This window comes from Carcharhinus amblyrhynchos, chromosome 10 (genome assembly GCF_965287045.1).
Source record: "Carcharhinus amblyrhynchos chromosome 10, sCarAmb.v2.hapA, whole genome shotgun sequence".
NCBI lineage: Eukaryota > Metazoa > Chordata > Chondrichthyes > Carcharhiniformes > Carcharhinidae > Carcharhinus > Carcharhinus amblyrhynchos.
In genome coordinates, this window is record NC_137333.1 from 64,567,731 (window position 1) to 64,592,164 (window position 24,434).

Here is a 24,434-nt window from a genome sequence, read left to right on the forward strand (position 1 = left end):
AGAACTAGGGGGCATAGCCTCAAAATAAGGGGAAGCAGATTTAGGACTGAGTTGAGGAAGAACTTTTTCACAAAAAGGGTTGTGAATCTGTGAAATTCCCTGCCCAGTTGAGGCTACCTCATTGAATGTTTTTAAGGCATGGACAGATAAACTTTTGAACAATAAAGGAATTAAGGGAGGGCAAGTGAAGCTGAGTCCACAAAAAGATCAGCCATTTAGGTGCTTGGTATTGTAAATAGCCTGCACAATTTGGGGTGCGTCAAGGCCATGCAGCTCCTGGCCTCATTGCAGCCATTATTGAATGGCGGAGCAGGCTCGAGGGGCCAGATGGCCTACTCCTGCTCCCAGTTCTTATGACAACAATCCTACACAGGCCCTTTCCTCGTAATCTCACATATTTACCCTGCTAGTTCCCTGACACTAAAGGAGCAATTTAACATGGCTAATCAACCTAGTCTGGAGTTTTGGGAATGTATTTTTCACATATAAAATAATGGAAACATCTGGTCTTTTAGAAGCTAAACAAACCCAAATTGCAAGAGTGGTCTATGTTTCAGTCAGAATTGAAAGGGGAAAACAATGAATTATTGTTGACACAAATAATGGTCCTCTCAATATTCATAACAGAATCAGCGAGTCTGATGAGATAAAAATTAATCATGTAATTTCCCCAGATCAAAGAAAGGTTGGAAAGCAATCAGGAAACAAGGCAAGGACTTAAAATATATACACATACTTTTCAGATCAGGACAGGTTTTGGAATGGGAGATAATTAAAGATCTGGGACAATGCAGTTGTGCCAAGGGGATAGATTGTAGGGAAGTTTTTTTTGAAGAATGGGATGTAGTATATTGAGATTTTTGGGTTTAAACTAAGTGTTTACAAAATATATGCTGTTAAGTTAGTAGTACTTGCTTTGTTTAAATCTTGAATTGTAAAGTCTTTTTGTCTAAACTTGAAATCTTGTAGCGTAATTCAGAGTTTGAATTTCATTTCAAAATGTTACTGGTCTCCCTTGAGATCATGACTGATTACAAGGATAGTAGCAGACTTCAAGATAAGACTAGTGAAATCCAGGCAATTTAATATGGGCAAGTACAAAATGATGCCTTTGGGGGATAAAATACAGATGCAGCATAATCAAATAGTACAATTTTGAGGGTGGGGGATACAAGACCAAAGTGACCTAGGATGCATGTTTACAAATCTATGCAAGTGGGAGGGCAATAGGTAGTTAAGAAAGCATTTTAGGTGCTTGGTATTGTAAATAGCCTGCTCAATTTGGGGTGCGTCAAGACCACGTAGCTCCTGGCCTCATTACAGCCTTGGCATAAACATGGACAAAGAGCTGAATTCAAACAGCTAGGTGAGAACGACTGTCCTTAACGTCAAAGCAGTATTTGAACAAGTGTGTCATCAAGGAGCCCCAGCAAAATTGTACTCAATGAGAATCAGGAACAAAACTCTCCATGATTGGGATCATAGCTAACACAAAGGAAGACGGCTATAGTTGCTGGAGATCAATCATCTCAGTCCCAAGATATTGGTGCATTAGTTGCTCAGGGAACTTGCTTAAACCCAACTGTCTTCAGTTGCTTCATCAATAACCTTCCCTCCATCACAAGGTCAGAAATGGGGATGTTTGCTAATTACATAATGCTCAGGAGCATTTGAGGCTCATCAATTACTGATGCAATTTGTGTTCGTATGCAGCACGACCTAGATAAAATTCAGGTTTGGGCTGATAAGTGGCAAGTAACATTCATGCCACACAAGTGCCAGGCCATGATAAGAAAATCTAAACATCTTCCCTTGACATTCAATGGTATCACCGTTGCTGAATTCCTCACCATCAAAATCCTGGCAGTTAACATTAACCAGAAACTGAATTGGACCAGCCATATAAATAATACAGCTACAAGAGCTGGTAAAAGACCGGGAAGTATGCAAAGATTTCATGACTCCCCAAAGCCTATTCACCATCTACAAGGCACATGTAAGTGTGATGGATTACTCTATACATGCTTGGATGAGTGCAGCCCCAACATCACCAACCTGACAAAGCAGTCTGCTTGACTGGTAGCTCATCCACAATCTTAAACATTTACACCACTAACACACAAAGGCAGCTGTGTGCAACACCCACAAGATGCAGTGTAGCCACTCACCAAGGCTCCTTTCACGTCATCTTCTAAACCTGTGATTTCTGCTATCCAGAAGGACAGGGACAGTAGATGTGGGAACATCATCTGCAAGTTCCCATCCAAATCACAAACAATCCTGACATTTAACCATATCGCTGCTGCCAGACAAAATCCTGAAACTCCCAGCATTGTGGGTGTACCTACATCTTATGCACTGTAGTGTTTCAAGAAGATGGCTCACCACTATCTTCTCAAAGTCAATTAAGGGCGGGAAATAAATGCTGGCCCAGCCAGCAATGACCACATTCTGTGAAAGGACAAAAACATTCGGCACACCATACTGGATATGGGGCGGGAATACAAAAAAATACTTAGCAGGTTCATATTAGAGATTTTGGTTCAACAGGAAAAAAAATCAAAGACAGTGGCATTGCTTTTCTTGGGGCTGTTTTAAAATTCAAAAATTTAGCCACTTTGATGGTTCATCCCTACCATTTTTACTGGCAAATGGCTCAGTAACCAGAGGTCATATATTTAAAATAATCTAGACAGAAAATGTTTAAAAATGAGAAAATTTATTACATAGACTTACATTAAATTGTTCAAAATGAGATTTTTTTTTCAGTTGATAAGCAGATTAATAATCTTGTGGCACTGCAATAATTACATTTGCTGAGGACGCCAAATTATGTGGCAGGTTGCGTTGAATTCAATTGATTTATTGTTACATATGTTGGGATAGAGTGAAAAGTATTGTTTCTTCTGAGCTACACAGACAAACGTACCATTCATAGAATACATAGGGGAAGAGAAAAGAATAACATGCAGAACATAGTACCGCAGTTACCAATAGGGTGAAGAGAAAGATCAGCTTAATGCGATAGAACCAATCGAAAGTCTGATGGCAGCCTGGAAGAAACTGTTCTTGAGTCATGTTCTGAGATTCGTTAACTGCAGGATTAATGTACTTAACAGGATTTTGGGTCTTGGGGATACATTTGAAGAACTGCTTCCGGTTTTGGGATCCCCACCTTCACAAATGCATTTTGATTCTGAAGAAGATGCAGACAAAACAGAAATAATTCACAATCCAAGAACACTGTGCTATTAAAATAGGCTAGATGACTTGGGTTTGCACTCACAGGAAAGAAGATCTGATCCAGGAGGTTATTAAAGGAACGAAGATCATACCATGGAAGGGGAGGTAATGGCAACGTTGTCACTGGACTAATAATCCAGAGACCCATGGGAGTGCATTATGGATCTGGGTTCGAATCCCATCTTGGCAATTTTGGAATTTGAATTCAGTCAATAAAAATCTGGAATTAAAAGTCTAATTATAAGCTTGAAACCATTGTTAATTGTTCTAAAAATCCAGCTGGTTCACTAATGTCCTTTAGCGGTGAAGGAACTCTGCTGTCCTATATGTGACCCCAAAACCACAGCTATATGGTTTACTCTGAAATGGCTCAGTTGTATCAAAACCACTAGCGAGTCACTAAGGAATGTAATCAGATGGGCCAACCAGTATCAACCCAGGCACTGGAAACAACAACATGAAATTCAACCCTGTCAGCCCTGCAAAGTCTCCCTTACAAACATCAGAGGGCTTGCGCCAAAATTGGTACAGCTCTCAGATTTGTCAAGCAACAGCCTAACATAGTCATTATGTTGATAGAATCGTGCTTTACAGATAATGTCCCAGACACTATCAACACCCCCACATGTGTCTTGCCCACCAGCAAAACAGGCCCAAAGTGGCAGCACAGTGATACAGCCAGGAGGGTGCTGTCCTGGCCCCGCCCTAAAGAATCAGTACTCCATGTCAACACCACTTGGAAGAAGCATTGAGGCATGCGGCAGAGAATGCACTCTGCAATGAGACGCTCAATGTCACATCACTACAGACCAAAGTAGCTGAGTCCTAAAGGACATAACTGCCAGACTGGGTTTATGGCAATTGATAAGAGAACCAAGAGGAAAAAAAACATATCTGAACTCATCCTCGCCAACTACTGATGCATCTCCATAACAGCATAGTAGTTGTGGAGACAAAGACTTGACCTCACATTGATGATACACTCCATTGTATTGAGTGACACTACTACCATGCTAAATGGGATAGATTTCAAACTGATCAAGCAATTCAAAATTGAGCATATAAGCCCCCAAATAGTCAGCGGGAAATTGAGGAACAAACATGTAAGGACAGTACAGTTGACTCAAGAAAAATAGTACAGTAATAGCAGGGGAATTCGACTTTCCCAATATTGACTGGGACAGCTATAGCATTTGGGGTTTGATGGAGAGAAATTTGCTGAGTGTGTTCAGGAAGAATTTCTCATTCAGTATGTGGATGGCCTGACTAGAGAGAGGGCAAAACATGAGCTCTTCTTGGGAAATAAGGAAGAGCAGCTGATAGAAGTGTTAGTGAGGGATTACTTCGGGACCAGTGACCATAATTCCATTGGTTTTAAGACAGCTATGGAGAATGACAGGTCTGGTCCAAAAGTAAAAATTCAAAATTGGGGCAAGGCCAATTTTGATGGTATCAGACTGGAACTTTCAAAAGTTGACTGGGGATAGTCTGTTGGCAGGCAAACGGATGTCAGGTAAGTAGGAGGCTTTCAGAATTGTTTTAATCAGGGTTCAGAGCAAGCAAATTCCTTTTAGATGAAGGGCAAGGCTGGGAGAAGCAGGGAACCCTGGATAGCTCGGACATCGAGGCCCTGGTTGAAAAGGAGGAGACATATGACATGCATAGGCAGCGAGGATCAAGTAGATCCTTTGAAGACTATAGCATGTGCCAGAATAGAGTTGAGAGAGAAATCAGGAGAGCAAAAGAGGGGACATGATAAGGCAAAAGAAAATCCAAAGAGCTTCTACAAATATATAAAGGGCAAAAGAATAACTGGGGAAAGAATAGGACCGCTTATGGATCAACAAGGTCACCTATGTGTGGATCCACAAGAGACGGGTGAGATCTTAAATGAATGTTTCTCATCAGAATTTACTGTTCAGAAAGGCACAGATATTAGGAAACTTGGGGAAATATAGTGATTCTTGGAGTTATACATATTACAGAGACAGACATGCTGGAAGTCTCAAAACGCATCAGTGCTGATGAATCCCCAGAATCTGATGAAGTGTATCCCAGGATGTTGGGGGAAGCTAGGGTGGAAATTGCAGATCCCCTAACAGAGGTATTTGAATCACTCACAGCCACAGTTGAGGTGCATGAAGATTGGAGCATGACAAATGTTATGCCTTTGTTTAAGGAAGACTGCAGGGAAAAGCCTGGGAACTACATGCTGGTGAGCCTCACATCTGAAGTTGTTAGAAGGTATTCTGAGACTCAGGATCTACAGGCGCTTAGACAGAGACTGATTAGGGACAACGAGCATGACTTAGAGTGGAAGATCATGTCTCACGATTTGGATTAAGTCTTTTGAAAGGGTAACCAAGAAGGTAGATGAGGGCAGTGCAGTCGACATTGTCTACATGGACTTGAGCAAGGCCTTTGACAAGAAAGCACATGGTAGGTTGTTGTGCAAAGTTAAATCTCGTGGGATCCATGGTGAGGTAGCCAATTGGATACAAAACTGGCTTGATGACAGAGGGTGGTTGTAGAGGGCTACTTTTCAAACTGGGAGGCCTGTGACCAGCGGTGTGCCTCAGGTATCAGTGCTGGGTCCACTGTTATTTGTCATTTATATTAATTTGGATGGGAATTTGGAAGGCATGGTTAGCAAGTTTGGTGGCATTGTGGACAGTGAAGGTTATATAGGGTTGCAACTGGATCTTGATCAATTAGGCCAGTGAGTTGATGAATAGCAGATGGAGTTTAATTTAAATAAATGTGAGGTCATGCATTTTAATAGATCGAACCTACTCAGTCAACGGCAGGGCATGGGGAGAGTTATAGAACAAAGAAATTTAGGGGTACGGTTTCACAACTCTTTAAAACTGGAGTCACAGGTGGACAGCATGGTGAAGGCGGCATTTGGAATGCTTGGTTTCATTTGTCAGAACACTGAATACAGGAGTTGGGACATCTTGAAGTTGTATAGTAAGGCCGTACATTGGTAAGGCCATGCTTGGAATACTGTATACAGTTATCATTCTGTAATAGGTGGGATATTACTGAAAGAGTGCAAAAGGATTTAGGAGGATGCTACCAGGACTTGATAATTGGAGTTATAAGGAGAGGCTGGATAGACTGGGATGTTTTTACCTTGAAGCTCAAGAGACTTAGGCATGATGGTGTCTACAAAACAACAAGGGGCATTGTTAAGGTAAACATCTTTTCCCAACTGTAAGGAAGGTGGGCAGTCTAAAACTAGAAGGCATAGGTTTAAGGTGAGAGGGGAAATATACAAGAGTCCAGAGGGGCTTTTCCGCGTGCCTCCCCCCCCCCACCCCACCACACACACACACACACACACACACACACACACACACACACACACACACACACACACACACAAAACACAGAAGGTTGAATGTGTCTGGAACAAGCTGCTGGGGACAGAGACAGGTACAATTTTGTCTTTTAAAATGCATTTAGGCAGTTGCATGGGTATGATTGGTATAGAGGGTTATGGGCCAAACACGGCAATTGGAACTAGCTCAATGGTAAAAACTGGCTAACACAAACAAGTTAGGCCAAAGGGCCTGTTCCTATGCTGTAAACCTCTGACTCTGAGGTTTTGCCGGCCACCTGGAGCAACAGAACTGAACTCAACCATGATCTTCAACCTCATGGCCTAGCATATTCCCTCCACCACTATTTTACATTAAACAGCGGTTTCCACCAATCAGGGATCAATCCCAGTTCAATGAAGACTACAGGAGGACATGCGGGAGCAACACCAGGTATACCTAAAAATTAGATGCCAACCTAGTGAAGCTACAAGACAATACTGCATGCGTGCCAACAGCACAAGCAGCTACAGACAAAAAGTAACTCCACAACCAACTGAACAGATCTCAGCAGTCCTGCCACGAGTCATGAATGTTGGTGGATAATTAAACAATTCACTGGAGATGATGGCTCCACAAATATCCCCATTCTCAACGATAAGGGATGCCAGCACATCAGTACAAAAGAGAAAGCTGAAGTATTTGCAACAATCTTCAGCCAGAAAGTGGATGATCCATCTCAGCCTCCTCCAGAAGTCCCAGTATCACGCATGCCAGTCTACTCTCAATCCTCAGTAGAGTAATGGAAGGGGCCATCAACCGTGATATCAAGCTGTATTTGCTTAGCAATAACCTTTTCACTGACATTCAGCTTGGGTTGTGGCAAGGTCATTCAGCTTCTGCTCTAATTACAACTTTTGTTCAAACATGAATTCCAGAGATAAAGTGTGAGCAATTGCCTTGCCATCAAGGCAGCAAGAGAGTGTGTGGCATCAAGGAGCCCTAACAAAACTGAAGTCAATAGGAATCATGGGAAAAGTCTCTACTGCTTGGAATCATATTTAGCACAAAGAAAGGTGGTTGTGGTTGTTGGAGGTCAATCATCTGAGTTCTAGGCATCAATGCAGGAGTTCGTCAGGATAGCGTCCTCAGCCCAGCAATCATCAACTGCTTCATTAATGACCTTCCTTCCACCGCAAGATCAGAAGTGGATGTTCATTGATAAGAACATAAGAAATAGGAGCAGGAGTAGGCCATCTAGCCCCTCGAGCCTGCCCCGCCATTCAACAAGACCATGGCTGATCTGTCGCTGCTCAGTTCCACTTTCCCGCCCTCTCCCCATAACCCTTAATCCCCTCTCTTATCAAAAACCCATCAACCCGCGTCTTAAAAATATTTAGCGAGGCAGCCTCCACCACTTCAACGGGCAGAGAATTCCAGAGATTCACCACCCTTTGAGTGAAGAAGTTCCTCCTCAACTCCGTTCTAAACCGCCCCTCTTTTATCTTGAGGCTGTGCCCCCTAGTCCTACTGTCTTTTTTGAGCGGGAAGAGTCTTTCCACCTCTATCCTATCCATCCCATTCATCATCTTATATGTCTCAATGAGATCTCCCCTCATTCTTCTAAACTCTAACGAGTACAAGCCCAGTTTATTCAGCCTCTCCTCATAGCTCAACCCCCTCAACTCCGGTATCAGCCTAGTAAACCTCCTCTGCACTCCCTCCAAGGCCAAAATATCTTTGCGCAGGTGCGGCGCCCAAAACTGCACACAGTACTCCAGCTGCGGCCTCACCAATGCCCTATACAGCTGCAGCAAGACCTCCCTACTTTTATATTCAATCCCCCTCGCTATGAAGGCCTGGCTGCATAATGTTCAGCAGCATTTGCAATTCCTCAGATCCTGAAGTAGTCAATGTTCAAATGCATCAAGACCTGGGCAATAACTAGGCGGGGCTGACAAGCATCAACTAACATGTCATGCAAGCGGTAGGGAATGATGTCTTGAAGAAAACAGAATCTAATCATCCTCCCTTCACATTACCATTGCTGAATCCCCCACTATCTACATCTGGAGGTTTCCATTGACCAGTAACTGTACTAGACAAGCCATAGAAATACTATGGCTATGACAGCAGGTCAGAGGCTAGGAATCCTGTGGTCAGTAACTCACATCCTGACTCCCCAAAGCACAAGTCAGGAGTTTGATGAAATACCTTCCACTTGCCTGATGAGTGCAGCTCCAACAACACAAGAAGCTTGAAACCATCAAGACAAGCCACTTGATTGGCACCCCCTCCACCAGCAACACACAATGGCAATAGCGTACAGCATCTACAAGATGCACTGCAGGCAATTACCAAGCTTTCTAGACTGTAGATTCCAAACTTATAAACTGCTACTATCCAGAAGGACAAGGGCAGGACTGACATGGGAACACTTCACACCACACACCATCCTGATCTGGAACTAGATCACCATTCCTTCACTGTCACTGGGTCAATTTCCTGCAGCTCCCTCTCTAATAACACTATAGGTATATCTACTTACACCACATGGAGTGCAGTAGTTCAAGAAGGCAACGCACTACCACCTTCCCAAGGGCAATTAGGGAAAGGCAGTAAATGTTGGCCTAGTCAACAAAACCTACATCCCTGAATGAATTTTGAAAATAGATTGTACATGATCATCCTTAGAAACTGAATATGTAACTGCTTTCCCTGACCCAAGCAGAAAAATTAAGAATTTTTAAAGCTGAACTAATTGATATTTCTCTCTTTTATGTTCATCCTGGGAGACTGGAGGAAGGGGAAGCTAGTACAAGTGCCTTGAATCAAACAGATGGCAGTGACCTGGATAGTCTTGGTGCAATTTTCCTCAGTCTGGATATATCAAAACAAACTTAAGAAATAAACGGCAAACAGCGTTGGAAAATTTAGGAAAGAAGACTGAGTACCTGCTGAAAAATGTTTTGAATAAGTTTTAAACATGGAGAAATAAAAAGAAGCTGAGGGCTTCACGGAGAGAATAAGTGTACAGCCAAGGCCACCAAAGAATCTACTAACTTGTGCGCTTCAATTTTTGGGTAATGGAATGACACAATGAGCTGAAGGCCAGGATCAGCAGACCAATGGGTATGAGTGAGAATACAAAGCCAGAGTTGACAAAAATACGTTGGAATTATTTGAGGTTAAGAATTTAAAAGTTTAATATGATGAGTAAACAGGACAAAGTATAGGTGGCAGCTATTTGGACAAGTTGGCAGTTTATAGAGAAGATGGGAAAGCAGCAAACAAGACAGTAGAAAAACCTATAGCGATACAAGAATATGGATAAGGTATTCCTCAGTGCTGGAACAGACGCCAGCAAGTTATAGAGCATGAAGCAAACAGTTTAGATGGACAGGATGTGTGGTTTTAATCTCCTTTCTGGGTTGAGCCAGGTGCCAAACATTTATTTTTCAGCCCTAGTGTATGGTTCGAAAGGGGATGGAATCAGTGAAAGGAGAATGAAGTTTATACTAAAAAGCTGAAAATTACCTCCTTAATTTACTATGATAATCCTAATTCTGTATTCATGTGTTTCTTGCCCCAAAACTTGTACAGTTTTCCTGTAGCACAGTTGAAAGAAATTGTGTTCTTGTCCACAGCGACGCAACAGAGGCAAATTACTTAGTGATTGAAGTTGAAGAAGGGAAGTGCTGGGCATGAGTATGCAAAAGTTTATCTTGTGTTATCAAATGATTACTAAGAGGCACTAAATGAGGAATTGGAGAAAAGCAAAAAAAAAATTACCTTAGGGTCTCCAAAGCTCTCAGACAGCAAGAAAAGCCATTGTTGAGAACTACTGGGTGCCTTTGGACAGATCTAAATGGAACATGGAGCTGAACAATGATGGATAAAGGTGATAAAGATGGGATGGTTTAAATTACCATGTTCCCAAAAGTATGGGATTCTGCAATATTTCATATTTCTAGCAGTACCACCTCTGAAAAATCCTAACTCAGGAAAATTATTGTAGTCAAACACTATCCCAAAGTTTCCAATAATTTTTAAAAATGCAAATCACTTACCTGTCTTCTTTATTTATCTGGTCTCCAAAGCCCACTGAATTTACAACAGTTAACTTTAAGCGAGTAGTACTCTCCTGTAGTTCATATGTCTGAGCCTTCAATTTTACTTGGCTTTCATAATGTGTTGATTGGCTATTCTCAAAACTGGTGTTAAACAAGGTATCCATAAGGGTAGACTTTCCAATGCCAGTTTCTCCTGCAATTGCGGAACAGAAGAAAAATATAGCATTAATAGCAATAATATAAACAGATACTTTAGAATACGTATGCAGCATGTGACAAATAATTCACTAAATTCTGAAGAAAAATTAAAATTTGTACAACCATTGGCCAAAAGCAGACTTTAAAAAAATGGAAACTGCTTTCAGTTCTGAATAAAAGCTTTAAAATACCTTTATGCAACTTGAAATATCATCGAGACCTCAATTGAAATCTGTGTGCTAAATATAAATCATAAGGCAAGAAGCTTCAGGCAAATTAATTCAAATACCAAGACTGACCACTACTTCAGTCACAGGAAATGTAAAGAGTCATTAAATTCAATCCCCAAAACACCACAAGAAAAATTATAGTCTCATGTGGAATGATCCCTGAAGATGAACAAATCAAAAGAATAAAATCTACTGAACTACACAATGAGAAAACCAATGGACAAAATTTCACTTTTATAACTTTTATCAAAAGTCAAAATCAACACAAATTGAACATGAATTAACAAGCAAATCATTAATATGAATGATAAATTAGGAATCAAGTAGCCGACTCAATAAAGATGGACCTCAGATTTACAAACCAGTTCACACTTTCCGGCACCAATTTCAGGCATAAGGACTCTCAAAGTAGAATTCCTGCTCCTCAACTTCAAAAGATTAAAAAAAAGCTATGACAACAGATCTTAATTTCCTCAATTTCCATTGGCCTTTCATCAAAATGGCACATTTTAACAGCATCTCCTTAGTCCATTCAGCCTTGATGGCATGTATACACCAGTTCTTCAAATATAACTGGATTATTTTTCCCTCGTCTTCACTTCCAGATCCAGCTTTTGTGTTCTTTTGACTGGGTCACAACTTCTCTCAAACCTTGCCAGGTGGGTCAGATTTCAGGCAATCCACAGGTTATGTGGTCCCATTTTCAGCTTGCACCCAGTCACAAATTGCTTCTGGCTCAGTGGCCCACCATCAGACTCTTACTGCCCAATCCCCCAAACAGGAAATTAATGCATACTGCTGCTTAGCAAGAAGTGTCTTCGAGACCAGACTGACCACTGTTGACCCTATCTGATCTCCCAGCTGCTCACTTTACAGTGGCACATGCATCTCCACGTGCTGCCTCCAGCCAATTGGCTTGCACCAACTCCACCAATGTCACTCAACACCATCACAGTGGTAGAACAAAGTTGGACTTGTGCAATCCCCATAAAATAACTTTTCTAATTGTAAACTGATGAAAGTTGTGGAATGCGATCCCTCAACTGTCTAGTAAAAATCCCGAAATGCCATGGAATTAATCTTAGTCACATACACTAAGCATTTTCCCTTGAAAGACGCTGACTGAGGGGGGACCTAATAGAGGTATATAAGATTATGAAGGGTATAGATAGAGTAAACAGAGGTAAGCTATTTCCTATAATAGAGACATGTAGTTTAAGGGGCCATGGACTTAAGGTGAGGGGGGAGAGGTACAACACAGATATTAGCAGGGAGGTTTTTCACACAGGGTAGTGGAGATATGGAATGCTCTGCCTAGTAAGGTGGTGGAGGCAAACACGCTAGAGTCCTTTAAGAGTAACTTAGACAGGCACATGACTGAGTTGGAGATGGGTGGATATAGGAGATCCTTTTAAATAAGGGTCATTAGCATTGGGGCGTCCCTGGTAATGTAAATGGGTATAGTATGATAATAATGTTTTTTCTCTTTTCATTCACAGGTTTTAAGTCGGTCCACCTCGTGTCCAACGAGGGGCATACACACGATGGGTCATACTGGGGCTGCTCTTGGTTGTTCGAGATTGGCCTAGCGCTTCATGTCGTTAGTGTGCGCCAATACTGGGCAAGACGACAGCTCAGTGACTATCGCTGATTGCTGTGCAGACACATGGATTTGGGCCGGTATCTGTGGGAGTTTGCGCATTCTCCCCGTGCTGGCGTGGGTTTTCTCCAGGTATTCCGGTTTCCTCCCACACCCCAAAGATGTGCTGTTAGGCTGATTGGCAGGAATAAATTGTCCCTAAATCAGTTTCCCTCAATCTGGATGGCCATAAAACATTAGACAGGGGTCGTGGGTAGAGAGGTGGACTGGTGGTGTTGAGATGGCGGCGCGGGCTCGTTGGGCCGAAGGGCCTGTTTCCCGGGCTGATTTTGTTCTTTGTTTTCAAACCATGCAGATCTTTGAAAATGCTTAAACATTTATGAAACCAGAGAATAATGACCTGGCCCAGCCCTCCCACTTTAACTTCTAAAAACGTCAGAATACAGTAACATTCGATGTTACAAACACTTTCTACTCATATTCACGTCATCATCCTCCAACTTGCCATCTTTCCTTGGTCTCTCATTAATGGTGAAGGATACAAGATGATTGGCAATGTTAGATTTGATCATGGGTCACAGATTGCACAATAGGGTCAAGGGTCATAAACAAATGACAGATTGGGGAGCAACGATTGAAATACAACACTACCAAGATTGACACAGTAGACATGCAAACCACAACCAGTGAGAACAGTTTACTGGCCCCAGACTAGACAGACATGGCAAACAGTTTGATCTGTGTAGCCTATTGTGATCGTGGCCTTCAGTTTACTTCTAAACCACTTGAGAGACAAGCTATTTGGCAAGCTTTTCTGTGTCTGTCTTCCTCGCCTTCTTGACAGTCTGTTTATAGATCTTATTTTAGTGATTGATTTGACCTATGATATCCACCTTTCATTTAATTATTTACCAATTCAATTGTCCAGTAATGGGGAGAGTAGACACTCAAGATAGACCCCTCCGAACCAAGGTTCCAATCCCTTGTGGCCATTCTTCATTTATCTCGTATACGCATATCAATACATTCTCCCAGACAATTTGTTTAAATACTCAGATCATGAGACAACCCCTGCAATCTCTTATCAGGCCTAGTTATGCCTACAGAAAGATCTGTTATGTCACGTCCTTGGTCATCCAATGAATGCTAATGAAAAACCTGATGTAACGCAATTCATATTTTTCAGTATTAGCTTAGACAAACTGCCCTAGAGAAATTTCTCGTATAAATTTTGTAATATTGTTATTTCCTATCCATACCTCCCAAACCTCCTTCAACACCACTCCTTCTGTATTCTTCTGAGAAAATAAACCACTCCATGCCACTTCCACACTACCTACCTTTTAGCCTCTTATTTACATGGTACTGCAAGTGCTGATTTGCTCAACAATTTTTGCACTTCCACATTAGGTATTCCTTTCATCAGCAAGACCTTCAGTCTCTTCCATCCTGGTTGATCACCCAAAATTGTCCCCATCTTTGCTCCCTCAAGTCCAAGAAGCACAGGCTTAAACTTATCTGCCATGTAGGTGATTCCAACATCAAGGGCTGAAGTGGGAGATCATACAAAATGAAGACAGCCTTGGAAAAACATTGTTCATTTTATTATATCTGTATGGCAAATAATGTGAGCACTTACAATTGAGGCATACCTTAAGTGTTGACTATTTTTACTTTTTAATCATATGATAATACATCTTTCACCTGTAAATGTTTCAATTATGTTGATTTTAATTGGTTTGTCACAGTAAAAGTTTTAAACAGTGAAACATTGTCCGTTGGTTTTCTTTCCATTGGCTTTAGGGTTTTTTTTTCCCCCCTGTTAAGGCAATTCATGTAGTTACTGTATGTACTTTGATTACTAGGAAATACTAACAGAATTCTAGAATACTGTTACTAGCCTAAAGAACTTGGTTCCAAACTACAGTTTGCCTGGTCAATTGACCCATTAAACTCTATTTACTTTTCTGAAATTATAGCTCTGTTTTCCTTTCAGTAGTCAGTCTACCAAAAGTTATGTATATCAATATTTAAAGTGCGCATGTGAGTTAAGCCAACAGCTGTCCATCTCAACCCAACCCAGTACAAATGAGCTTTATTTTGGTGTATTGTCCTTTGTCTTGGGAGACTTTTACAAAACTTGCTTCAAGATTGACATGTCTTGATCAATTTTTCATGGTACAGCTACACAAGTTACAAAATAAACCAAACTAAACTAGTATTTATTATTCACCACTATTTCAACAAATAAATCAATACCAAACTATTTTGGGCAAGGCAATATTTATTGCCCATCTTGATAACATCCTGAGGATGAAGGTCACATCACATCATTTGGAACTGGAATCATATGTAGGTTAGACTTGCCAAAAGTGGTAGGTTTCCTTCCCTGAAGGACAGGAATAAACCAGATTGCTGGCACCATCTAAGTCATTTTCTGGTTCCAACCCACAAAATGAACACATCCATTGAATTGAATTCCACAATTTTCCATGGGCAATTAATCTGCATTGCTAACCCAGTAACATAGCTACCAATCTTGTATCATAATTACTAAGTTACAAAGGGCAAATACATGCCTATTAGACACTCTGGATCAACATATAACAATTGGAATTTTTCCTTTAAAATGCGTCTCCAACTCAAAAAAACAGATTCCAGATTTTACACTGCAAAGTGTTGCACACCAGTAAAAGCTCCAGCATCAGCTACAAACACAACTAAAGATTCACTGCTGTCATCATTTCTGTGTTCATTGTCAAACGTGCCTATGTTTGCAAAGGCTTTAGGTGAAGGCACCATATTCACAATTTGATCAAGTGTCATTGGCTTGAAAAAAAAACAAGAGGTAATAGCATAGCACAAACAACACCAGTTGCCCAAATGTACATATCACACTGTTATGGAGTGTGCTATTGGGTAATGCAAAAATCAGCCAGAATAACCGCTGTTTCAATCTATATAGTGAGGAAAATCTATTTTAAACTCAACTTAAGTGGACAACTTTTCCCTTTGCATACTAGATTTAGCTTCTGTTGTTGCTCAAGGCACAGCACCTTGGTGAAGTTGCAATGAGCCAAAATTCCTTACAGCTCTGGATTGGATGAATATCTTTACGCTTGCCATATGGTGCACTGACCAGAGCAAACTTAGGCTCCTCAAGAGCATAAAATCATGGCACGCTGGGCCAGCCATCATTTGACAAAGAGGTCTCCCTGTGAAAGGTCGTGCAAAGGCATCAAGTATGATTAAATCTGTGACATAGTTAAAAGAGAAGGTGACATTGATACTATCACATTTTTACACATGCTGCAAGTGGAAAGCAGATATCGCAAATCTGTCAATGAGTGATTCTACCATTACAAAGCAAACATCTTGGAACAGTTTGACAAGCAGGAATTCTCCCCAGCAAGGATGAGGATGAAAACAGCCGCCTATCCAAATGTTGAAGCACCTCTGCTAACATGGTTCAAGGAAGCCCAAGCAAAAAATGTTTCCAATTTCAATCCAATTCTTTTACAAGATCAGACCATTGCACGGTGTGAAAAAATGTATAAAGGCTCTTACACACATTTATTGCTTTATTCTGTTTTCATTCGGCATTTAAATTATCGTCTTTGACACAGATTGCATTTGCAGGCATAATGCAGACTTGATGTAGAGATGCTGGCATTGGACTGGGGTAAACACAGTAAGAAGTCTGACAACACCAGGTTTAAGTCCAACCAGTTTATTTGATAGTAATCCCACAAGCTTTAAGAAATGGTGTTCCTTCGTCAGGTGTGTGGAAAGTTCTGATCAGATAAAGGCATATAAAGACACACACAGTTTACAGAATACTGATTAGAAAGCAAGTCTTTGCAGCTAACCTGCCATCATGAGGGTTACAGATAGTGCGACATGAACCCCAATATCTGTAACCCCCATGATTGCCTGAGCTTGTAAAATCTCACTTGCTGTCCTGTCTGGAGACAATACACATCTCTTTAACCTATGCTAAGGCTTTCTCCACTCCCATTGTCTGCATCTTTAAGACTTGCATTCTAATCAATATTCTGTAAACTGTGTGTGTCTTTATATGCTTTTCTCTGATCAGGACTTTCTACACACCTGACGAAGGAACACCATTTCCGAAAGCTTGTGGGATTACTATCAAAATCAACTGGTTGGACTTAAACCTGGTGTTGTCAGACTTCTTACTGTCTCATAATGAAGACATACAGGGTTATAGAGATGTACTCATGTGTGAATGGAACCTCCGCAGCTATCTCATGGCTTCATTCAACAAAATTTTGTAGGTGGACCCCCCTAGGATTCAATTATCAGGATGACACCATAAATAATCCCAAAGTCCAGAGACTGGATATAAAATGTAATATTGGGTTGTGAGAGCCGGTGGATACAAGTGCGCTGTTCACAGAAATAACTATTGCCCAAAAACAATTGTCACATTTGAGTTAAAAAGCTCAGATTTTTTGCTGACAAATCACGTGACATTTTGTTTGGGACAAAAGATTTTCACGAACAATGGAGGTGTGAGCATATTTCCAAATTACCAAAGACTTAACTTTCTCCATCACATTTTAACTGGCACATGACTTAACTAACCACTTTGTCATTGTAGTTTTTTTTTCAAATTGCTAATGTGACACTAAATTTACAATTTAGAATCTCAGTTCAGATTTTGTTGATGCCATTGACAGCGCTCAGAAATTTTGCACTTTCTTGCAGATGAGGTATACATTCCTGGAAGTGTGGATATTACCAAAGTGGGTTGTGGGTGAAGGGATAGTGAACACTATGAGATCTTGACTGATCTGTACATTAACTTAATTTATCCACTCTTCATGATACCCTTGCCATTCGATCAGTCTCGAAAATTTCACTGACTTGGCAACAATAGTTTTTCAGCTAAAGTTCCACAGTACCATTACCTTTGTGAGCAAAAAGTTCTTTTGGCTTATGCTCAATCTTAAAATTTCAACAAAACTATTTATGCCCTTGATCTAGATTCCACTACCAAAGTGGATACCATCTTTGTATGTGCCTAATCGAATCACTATCATTTATGCACTTTTATTCAATCACCGTTCAACAAGAGTGAGAATAAAGTAATCAAGAACTTACCAACACAAAGAATATTAAAGCAAAAACCTTGGGAGGTAGATTTGTTAACGAGTTGATCTGGTAAACTGTCAAATCCAACATGGCCTGACAAGGAAAGTGGGCGGACACTTTCACCCTGCAAAGAAAACAACAGTACGTTCAATAGCTAATGGACAATTAAAATAGTCTTAGAACTTGCAACTGTTATCTGAACTAACACAATGGAATCACATCAAAATATCTACCATCATAACTAATCCTGTCACAGATTAAGCTTCCCTGAATATTGATTATGATATTATAAAGAACACTGTAGCTAGACATAAAGCAAAAAAAAAGTCATGCAACCAAACACTGCATGCCCTTGTAAACGTTTCTTTCATGGAGTTACCTCGCCAAGTTCTAATATCCAATACCTTCAACCTTTCTTCAAAGAATTCAATAGTTTCAATTAAAGGAACAATTAATTCATATCATATTTACATATTCATCAATATTGTGTGCGTGTGTATACGTGCCCGAACTGGGGAGGGGGGCTGTCAATTTCAAACTTTTCAACCTCGGAATGTGTTTTGTGCTATAGTCATTGCAGAAAACGTATTCCAAAGTCAAATCACAGAAGGAAGCCATTCAAGCCATCACACCTGCAAATTTTGCATGCACCAAATCCTCCAGAATATACGCAGCCATCAGCTGAGAAAATGACATCAACACAACTAGAAATGTGTTTTAAGATGTGGAGATGTCAGCATTGGACTGGAGTAAATGCAGTAAGAAGTCTCATAACACCAGGTTAAAGTCCAACAGGTTTATTTGTTAGCAAAAGCCACTAGCTTTCAGAGTGCTGCTCCTTCGCCAGGTAAGTGGGAGTCCTGTTCATAAACAGGGTTTATATGTGTCTTTATAAGCCCTGTTTGTGAACAGAACTCCCACTTACTTGACAAAGGAGCAACGCTCCGAAAGCTAGTGGCTTTTGCTACCAAATAAACCTGTTGGACTTTAAACCTGGTGTTGAGGGACTTTAGCATGTTTTTAAGCAGTCTCCAAGATCCAATCTGCAATTAAGGGCCTCTACAGCAGCTTCTGCAATGACGTGTCTGCCTCCTGCCTTCAGCTGATTGAGCTAACTTGCATGTTATATTGATACTTGCATTCCTTTGATTACAAAAACTACGTTTGCAATTATGAGAAATTTTCACCGTTCAAATGCTTATTGCCATATATAACGTAGAGCAATAATCCAGTAACATGAGCACACAGAAATGTGCAATTAGGAAAATAATCAGAAAAGTACGTTCAACTGCAAATCGGATTCGAAGTTCACTTGAATGATTTTAAAAGGAAATTGGATGGGGGTTACAGTGAAATAAACTCAAGGCTTTGGAGCAGAGCAGAGGAAACTGGATTAATTGGATTTTTCTACACAGAGCTGACATGGCCTTGATGGGCCAAATGGTCCCCTTTTGTGCCATAATGACCGACTTGCAAAGAAAAAAATGTTAATTAATACTCTCTCAGGCATCAAAATACTGATTGGTCAACTCGGAAAATAAATGTACAGTTTTTTTGATAGCTCCGTTGGTATACAGCAAATAGATAATCCACAGAGTACATCAGCTTAGTTCAAATGGGCAATATTCTTGCCCAAGTTTTTGAGCTGAACCTATGTAATCTAGCCTGGTGCAACAACACAGTGCTAGGGGATTTTTGCATTGTTGCACCTTTTGAACGACATTTTGAGCCAAAGTCTTTGACTGTCTGCCTGAATATAAAGGATTCTATGACTCCATCAGTCCCTGCAACAGAAATTGTTCAACACAGTGAATTGATTTGGATGCAAGTTATACTATATGCAATTCAGCCAAAACAATTAGCAGTGCTCCAAAAGCTCATGATACCAAATAAACCTTTTGGACTTTAACTTGGTGTAGCGAGACATCTTACAGAAGCAGAGTGATGGATTGGTTGGGATTAGGCTTTTTACAAGAACCAGAGTATGTACAGTTATGATAAGAGGAAAGATAGAAGGTAATTAGTGCCTGATGAGGGTCTCAGAAAACTGAGCCAAGAGTATAGGTGAGAGGGCAAGTTGAAACAGCTGTTAAGAATACTGAACTTCACAAGACAGTAATGTTTTGAACACCCCTTTAAATGACAGTGAAATAGAATGTTCTTAAAAGGAAGATGGTGAAGTCATAAGAAACATCTGTTATTTTAGTTTGTTATAGTGAAAACAGTTAAAGTAAAATCTTAATCTCCAGTTTATCTCCATTACATTTTCAAAATTCTTAAAACATTAATATTCTCTACAGGGATCATAACTCAGGCAGGAAGTAGAGCAAATGGGTTACGGACCTCAGAAAGAACATGGTCTTTGAGGGAGAGAGCAACCTATAGTTATCTGGGACTATGGGAATTTATCTTTATACTCACTGGCTAAGACTCCACAATCCTGTGGCATAGAGAATTTATGATTCACAACTAAGTAAATAAACTTTTCATTCAGCACTCAATGCTCAACCCTTTATGTAGAGACAATAGCCACTCGTTCTAGACTCTCCACTTGGGGAAACAAATATCTCACTAGAACTACCTGGTGAAGCCAATAATTTTATATTCCAATGACATCAGTTCTCATTCAACTAAACACCAAAAAAAAAGTCCATTCCACCCAATATCTCTTAAGAAGAAGAATAGCCTTTTCACTCCTGTAATCAATCTAGCCAACCTTTGTAACACTCCCAGGCAAATCAAGGAGGCCAAAATTGTATAAAGTATCATAAGTGCAATCTCACCAAGTCCCTATATGTTTACAGCAAAAGTTCATTACACTTGTATTCAATCCTTTTGAACTAAAGGCCAACTTATTTGCCTTCCTAACTGGTTGCTGGGCCTGCGTGTTAATTTTGTTCACATACAAAGGTAACTAAATCTCTGAGAATCAACATTTACTAGTCAACATTCTTTAAAAAGCACTTGCTTTATTTTTTTTCTACCCAAGTGGATAATTTCACACTTTAATAATAGAATGGTTATAGCAAAGAAGAAATATTTAGCTTGTTACATCTATGCTGGCTCTCAGCAAGAACACCACAGCTAGCAGTTTTCCCCCATAGTACTGCAAGTTCTCTTTTTAGGTGAATATCCAAGTCCCTTTTGAAGCCATGGTTAAATTTGCCTTTACCACATTCTCAGGCAGTGCATTCCAGATCCTAACCACTCATCATATAAAAAATGCTTTCCTTACATCACTGATGTTCTTTTGCCAAATATCTTAAATCGATGCCTTCTGGTTTCCAATCCTTCTACCTTGAAAATTTGCTCCTCCAATCTTTTCTATTAGTTGTTGAATACATCTAGTTGTGTAATAGTACCTCTATGCTTCTTGGTGCTAACCAAACTGACTCTGTCCTCAGCCCATCTTTCTCTCCAACATTAACACTCTCCAAAATCATTACCTCTACCATCACTCCATCCCAACCCACTTTCTGTCAGGGAGTATTCTGTGCCCAGTCCTCCTTTCGCCACCTTACACTTCCATCCATCTTCCACCTATTTGCCTAATCAGTTAAATCCCTTTGCAGCCTCTTTGTGTCCTCCTCACAGTTTAATTTCCAAAGTGAAGTTGGTGACACCAGAGGTGGATATCAGTGGAAGTCTTGAGTGTTGTGGTCAAAGCAGAAATGTTAGAGGGCTGGAGGCTGCTGAGTGCATTCTACATTCTATCATACTACTTCCTGAAGGAAAAGGTTTCTGTGGGTACGGAGAAAATTTCTGTCTGCACTCTTCAATATATCTCACAATCTTTTCATTACTCAAATTTAGCAATTAATTTCATCTTTTAATTGCTTGAACTTGGCAATTAATTTCCCTTACTTTTTCTGGCATCCTCCTGGGGTTTGTGAGAAACTAGATTATCAGTGTAACAATATTGAATGAGGGTTGTGGGCTTTAGGAGTTGTGGCATAGAATCCCAAGCTTAAAGCAATGTGCAGGGTGGACAGGGATTCTGGATACTTGACGCTTGTGATGCTGCAGTATCAATTTCAGATCCGGAAACACCACTATAACAATTCTGAAATGTGTCAATAGCACAGACGTCTGTTTTTTAAAATGAGATATGGTAGTTGAGAGTGAAGATTTTGCTTTCCCTTTGTCCCCAGAATGAAACAATTATAGGAATTTTAAGTTATACAGAATTAAGTATCAAACTGCAGTGTTGTATCTTCAAATTAAACAGGGCTTTCCAAGGTGGGAAAAAAGCTTTATAGACTGTGCCTATCCCTCACAAGCAAACACCAAAACTATGATCTGGAACCCAATTTTTTTTTGTTTTTGAGTGCAGGCGTAAGGGCCATGTCCGAGCTGGGTTGGGTTAAAGTATCAGTATAATTGGAAGAGGATGGTAAACTCCTATAGGAAATCCAGAGTAAGAAATGCCAAATTAGGTTTTAAGCAGGAACAGTGTTTAAGATAGAAAGATTGCAGGGAACTATGCAAAAAACTAGGAGTTGTTCAGTGTACTGACCAGCATTCTTCCCCAGATGCCACACAGTACCTGGTCATTCAGTTGCTGTTGGTGAGACTTGCTTTATACAAATTGGCCAATACAGTTGTCTACAAACATCATTACGTCTTGCAAGTTCCCCTCTGAGCCACACACCATCCTGACTTCAAACTACATCACCATTTCTTCACTGTCACAAGATAAGATCCTGGAACTCTCTTCCTAACATCATTGCGAACATACCTACACCATATGGTCTGCAGTGGTTCTAAAAGGTGGCTCATCACCACAGACCATATGGTCCACAATGGTCCCAGAAGGTAGCTCACCACTACCTTCTCAGAGGCACAGTAAGAAGTCTCACAACAGGTTAAAATCCAACAGGTTTATTTGGAAGCTTTTGGAGCGCTGCTCCTTCATCAGGTGAGTGCTTTTCAGAGGCAGTTAGGGGTTGATACACGTTAGCCTTGCTAATGACCCTCATATCTATGAGTGAATTAAAAACGTCAACATCAATAGCATTTTATATAAAAGCACGCTGGAAATTAAAAATGTTTTCCACGTGCTCCTTTGAGGCGAAGATGAACAATTTCATCATCTGCAGTGTTTGGTAGGGTTCAAATGGGCATGTTGGTGACTTCTAATACCAGTTGCAAATAGAACAATTGAATTTGGATGAGTTGCTGGCTCAGGATTTCCTGTGCTTGAGTTTGTTAGTCGCTATTGATAATATTGAACGCCTTTGCGTTCAAATGAAACCACACAATTTATTTGGTTGCGGCAGATGCTGGAATCAAAATCGATACAAACTTCCTAAAGCTGTCAAGATAAGCGAACTTATCCACTGTTGATGGGTTCTGGTCGTGGACTGAAACCTCTAGCTCAAGACGGGGGTTTCCTGGAGCGGGCTGGTATTCAGTTTTCTTCATGGCGATCGCAGGGCCAAAGCTTGTAGAACAAGCTCATGCTGCATTGCATCTCCAGCTCCGGACACACAGCTAATGCACATCTTACTAATTAAAAATATACTTAAATAAAAATTAAACTTTGCCCTGCGCACGGGCAACTCTTCCTACAATCTTTCTTCCAGAGTAATGGCCGGTACATAAGACCAGAGCGCGATGTCAAAACGGTGGGTAACTACAACTGATGGAATAAACCACACTGACCGAAAAGAAAGGCATCTGCAAAATTGCTTTACTTTCACAGGATGTCAGAAAGGGTGGGGTGGGGAAGGGACGCTTAAAAGTAAACTTCAACATTTTGCTAAAAGACCCATCAAGAACTGAGAGACGGAATGTCCGACTTTACAACCGTGTCTCGCACTCGACGAAGCCCGATCCCATTTCCCCCAGAGCCACATTCCACAGGAATATCAGCACCGCCTCAACCAGGAATTGTCGGAGACATTCCGATCATTTGTCAGGAAGCGTGTCTACTGCTTATTAATGGCCTACTCATATTCCACCCCCCAAAAAAAAACTTTCTTAATACTCGCATGGAATCGTGTCTCAAATTGCCTAATAAAGGTGAGCAAGGGTGGACATTCAAAGCTTCAAAAACGTGTGTTTCCCCACCCCACGCCCCATTAGTCGTAGCTTTGCATCGAATTGTTCTCCCTCCCTCCTTCCTTCCTTCACTCTGGAATGCGCTCTGTTGGGGCGCCGTTCACTAAAACTCTTGCACAATTCGGCCTATGGTTTCTCAAACAGGCGCCCCAACAGAGAGCCGCACCGCCAACAGCAATTTAATCGTTATCACCGCCAGGGGGGAAAAAAAATTCACCTAGTCCAATCGCACCACTATTTGACTCCACCCGGAATAGTGACAACACCCAGTCAGTGACCCGGGTAAATCTAAATGGTTTCGTTGACTCCGCACGAAAATTAACGAATGAAGAGTTAACAGCATGGAGGAAAAGGTACTCACCATCTGGCGGACAATGTCTGCTGAAGCCATTGTGGTACCGGTCGGAGCGAGATCCGGGCTGATTATGAATGGGGTCCGGGATCCGAGCCGGGGGCTCGAGCAGGGGCTGCTGGCGGTTGGAGCCGGGAGGTCGAGCTGGGACTGGTGGTAGTTGAAGCCGGGAGCTCGAGCTGGAACTGGTGTCACTTGGAGTCGGGATCTCGAGCTCGGGCTTATGACGGTTGG

At 41.0% G+C, this 24,434-nt stretch overlaps 1 protein-coding gene across 1 annotated transcript in view; it reads right to left on the reverse strand.

Moving 5' to 3' along the window:
* Positions 1-24,350, reverse strand: part of septin10 (septin 10) — a 54,494-nt gene extending 30,144 nt beyond the window's left edge. Inside the window, exons 1-3 of the mRNA XM_080197203.1 lie at positions 24,210-24,350; positions 17,795-17,909; positions 10,637-10,832 (exon numbers count right to left, since the gene is read on the reverse strand). Coding sequence (XP_080053329.1) covers positions 10,637-10,832; positions 17,795-17,909; positions 24,210-24,239 — 341 coding nt within the window. The 5' untranslated portion in view covers positions 24,240-24,350. The remainder of the gene's footprint in view (positions 1-10,636; positions 10,833-17,794; positions 17,910-24,209) is intronic.
* Between the last annotated feature and the right edge of the window lie 84 nt (positions 24,351-24,434).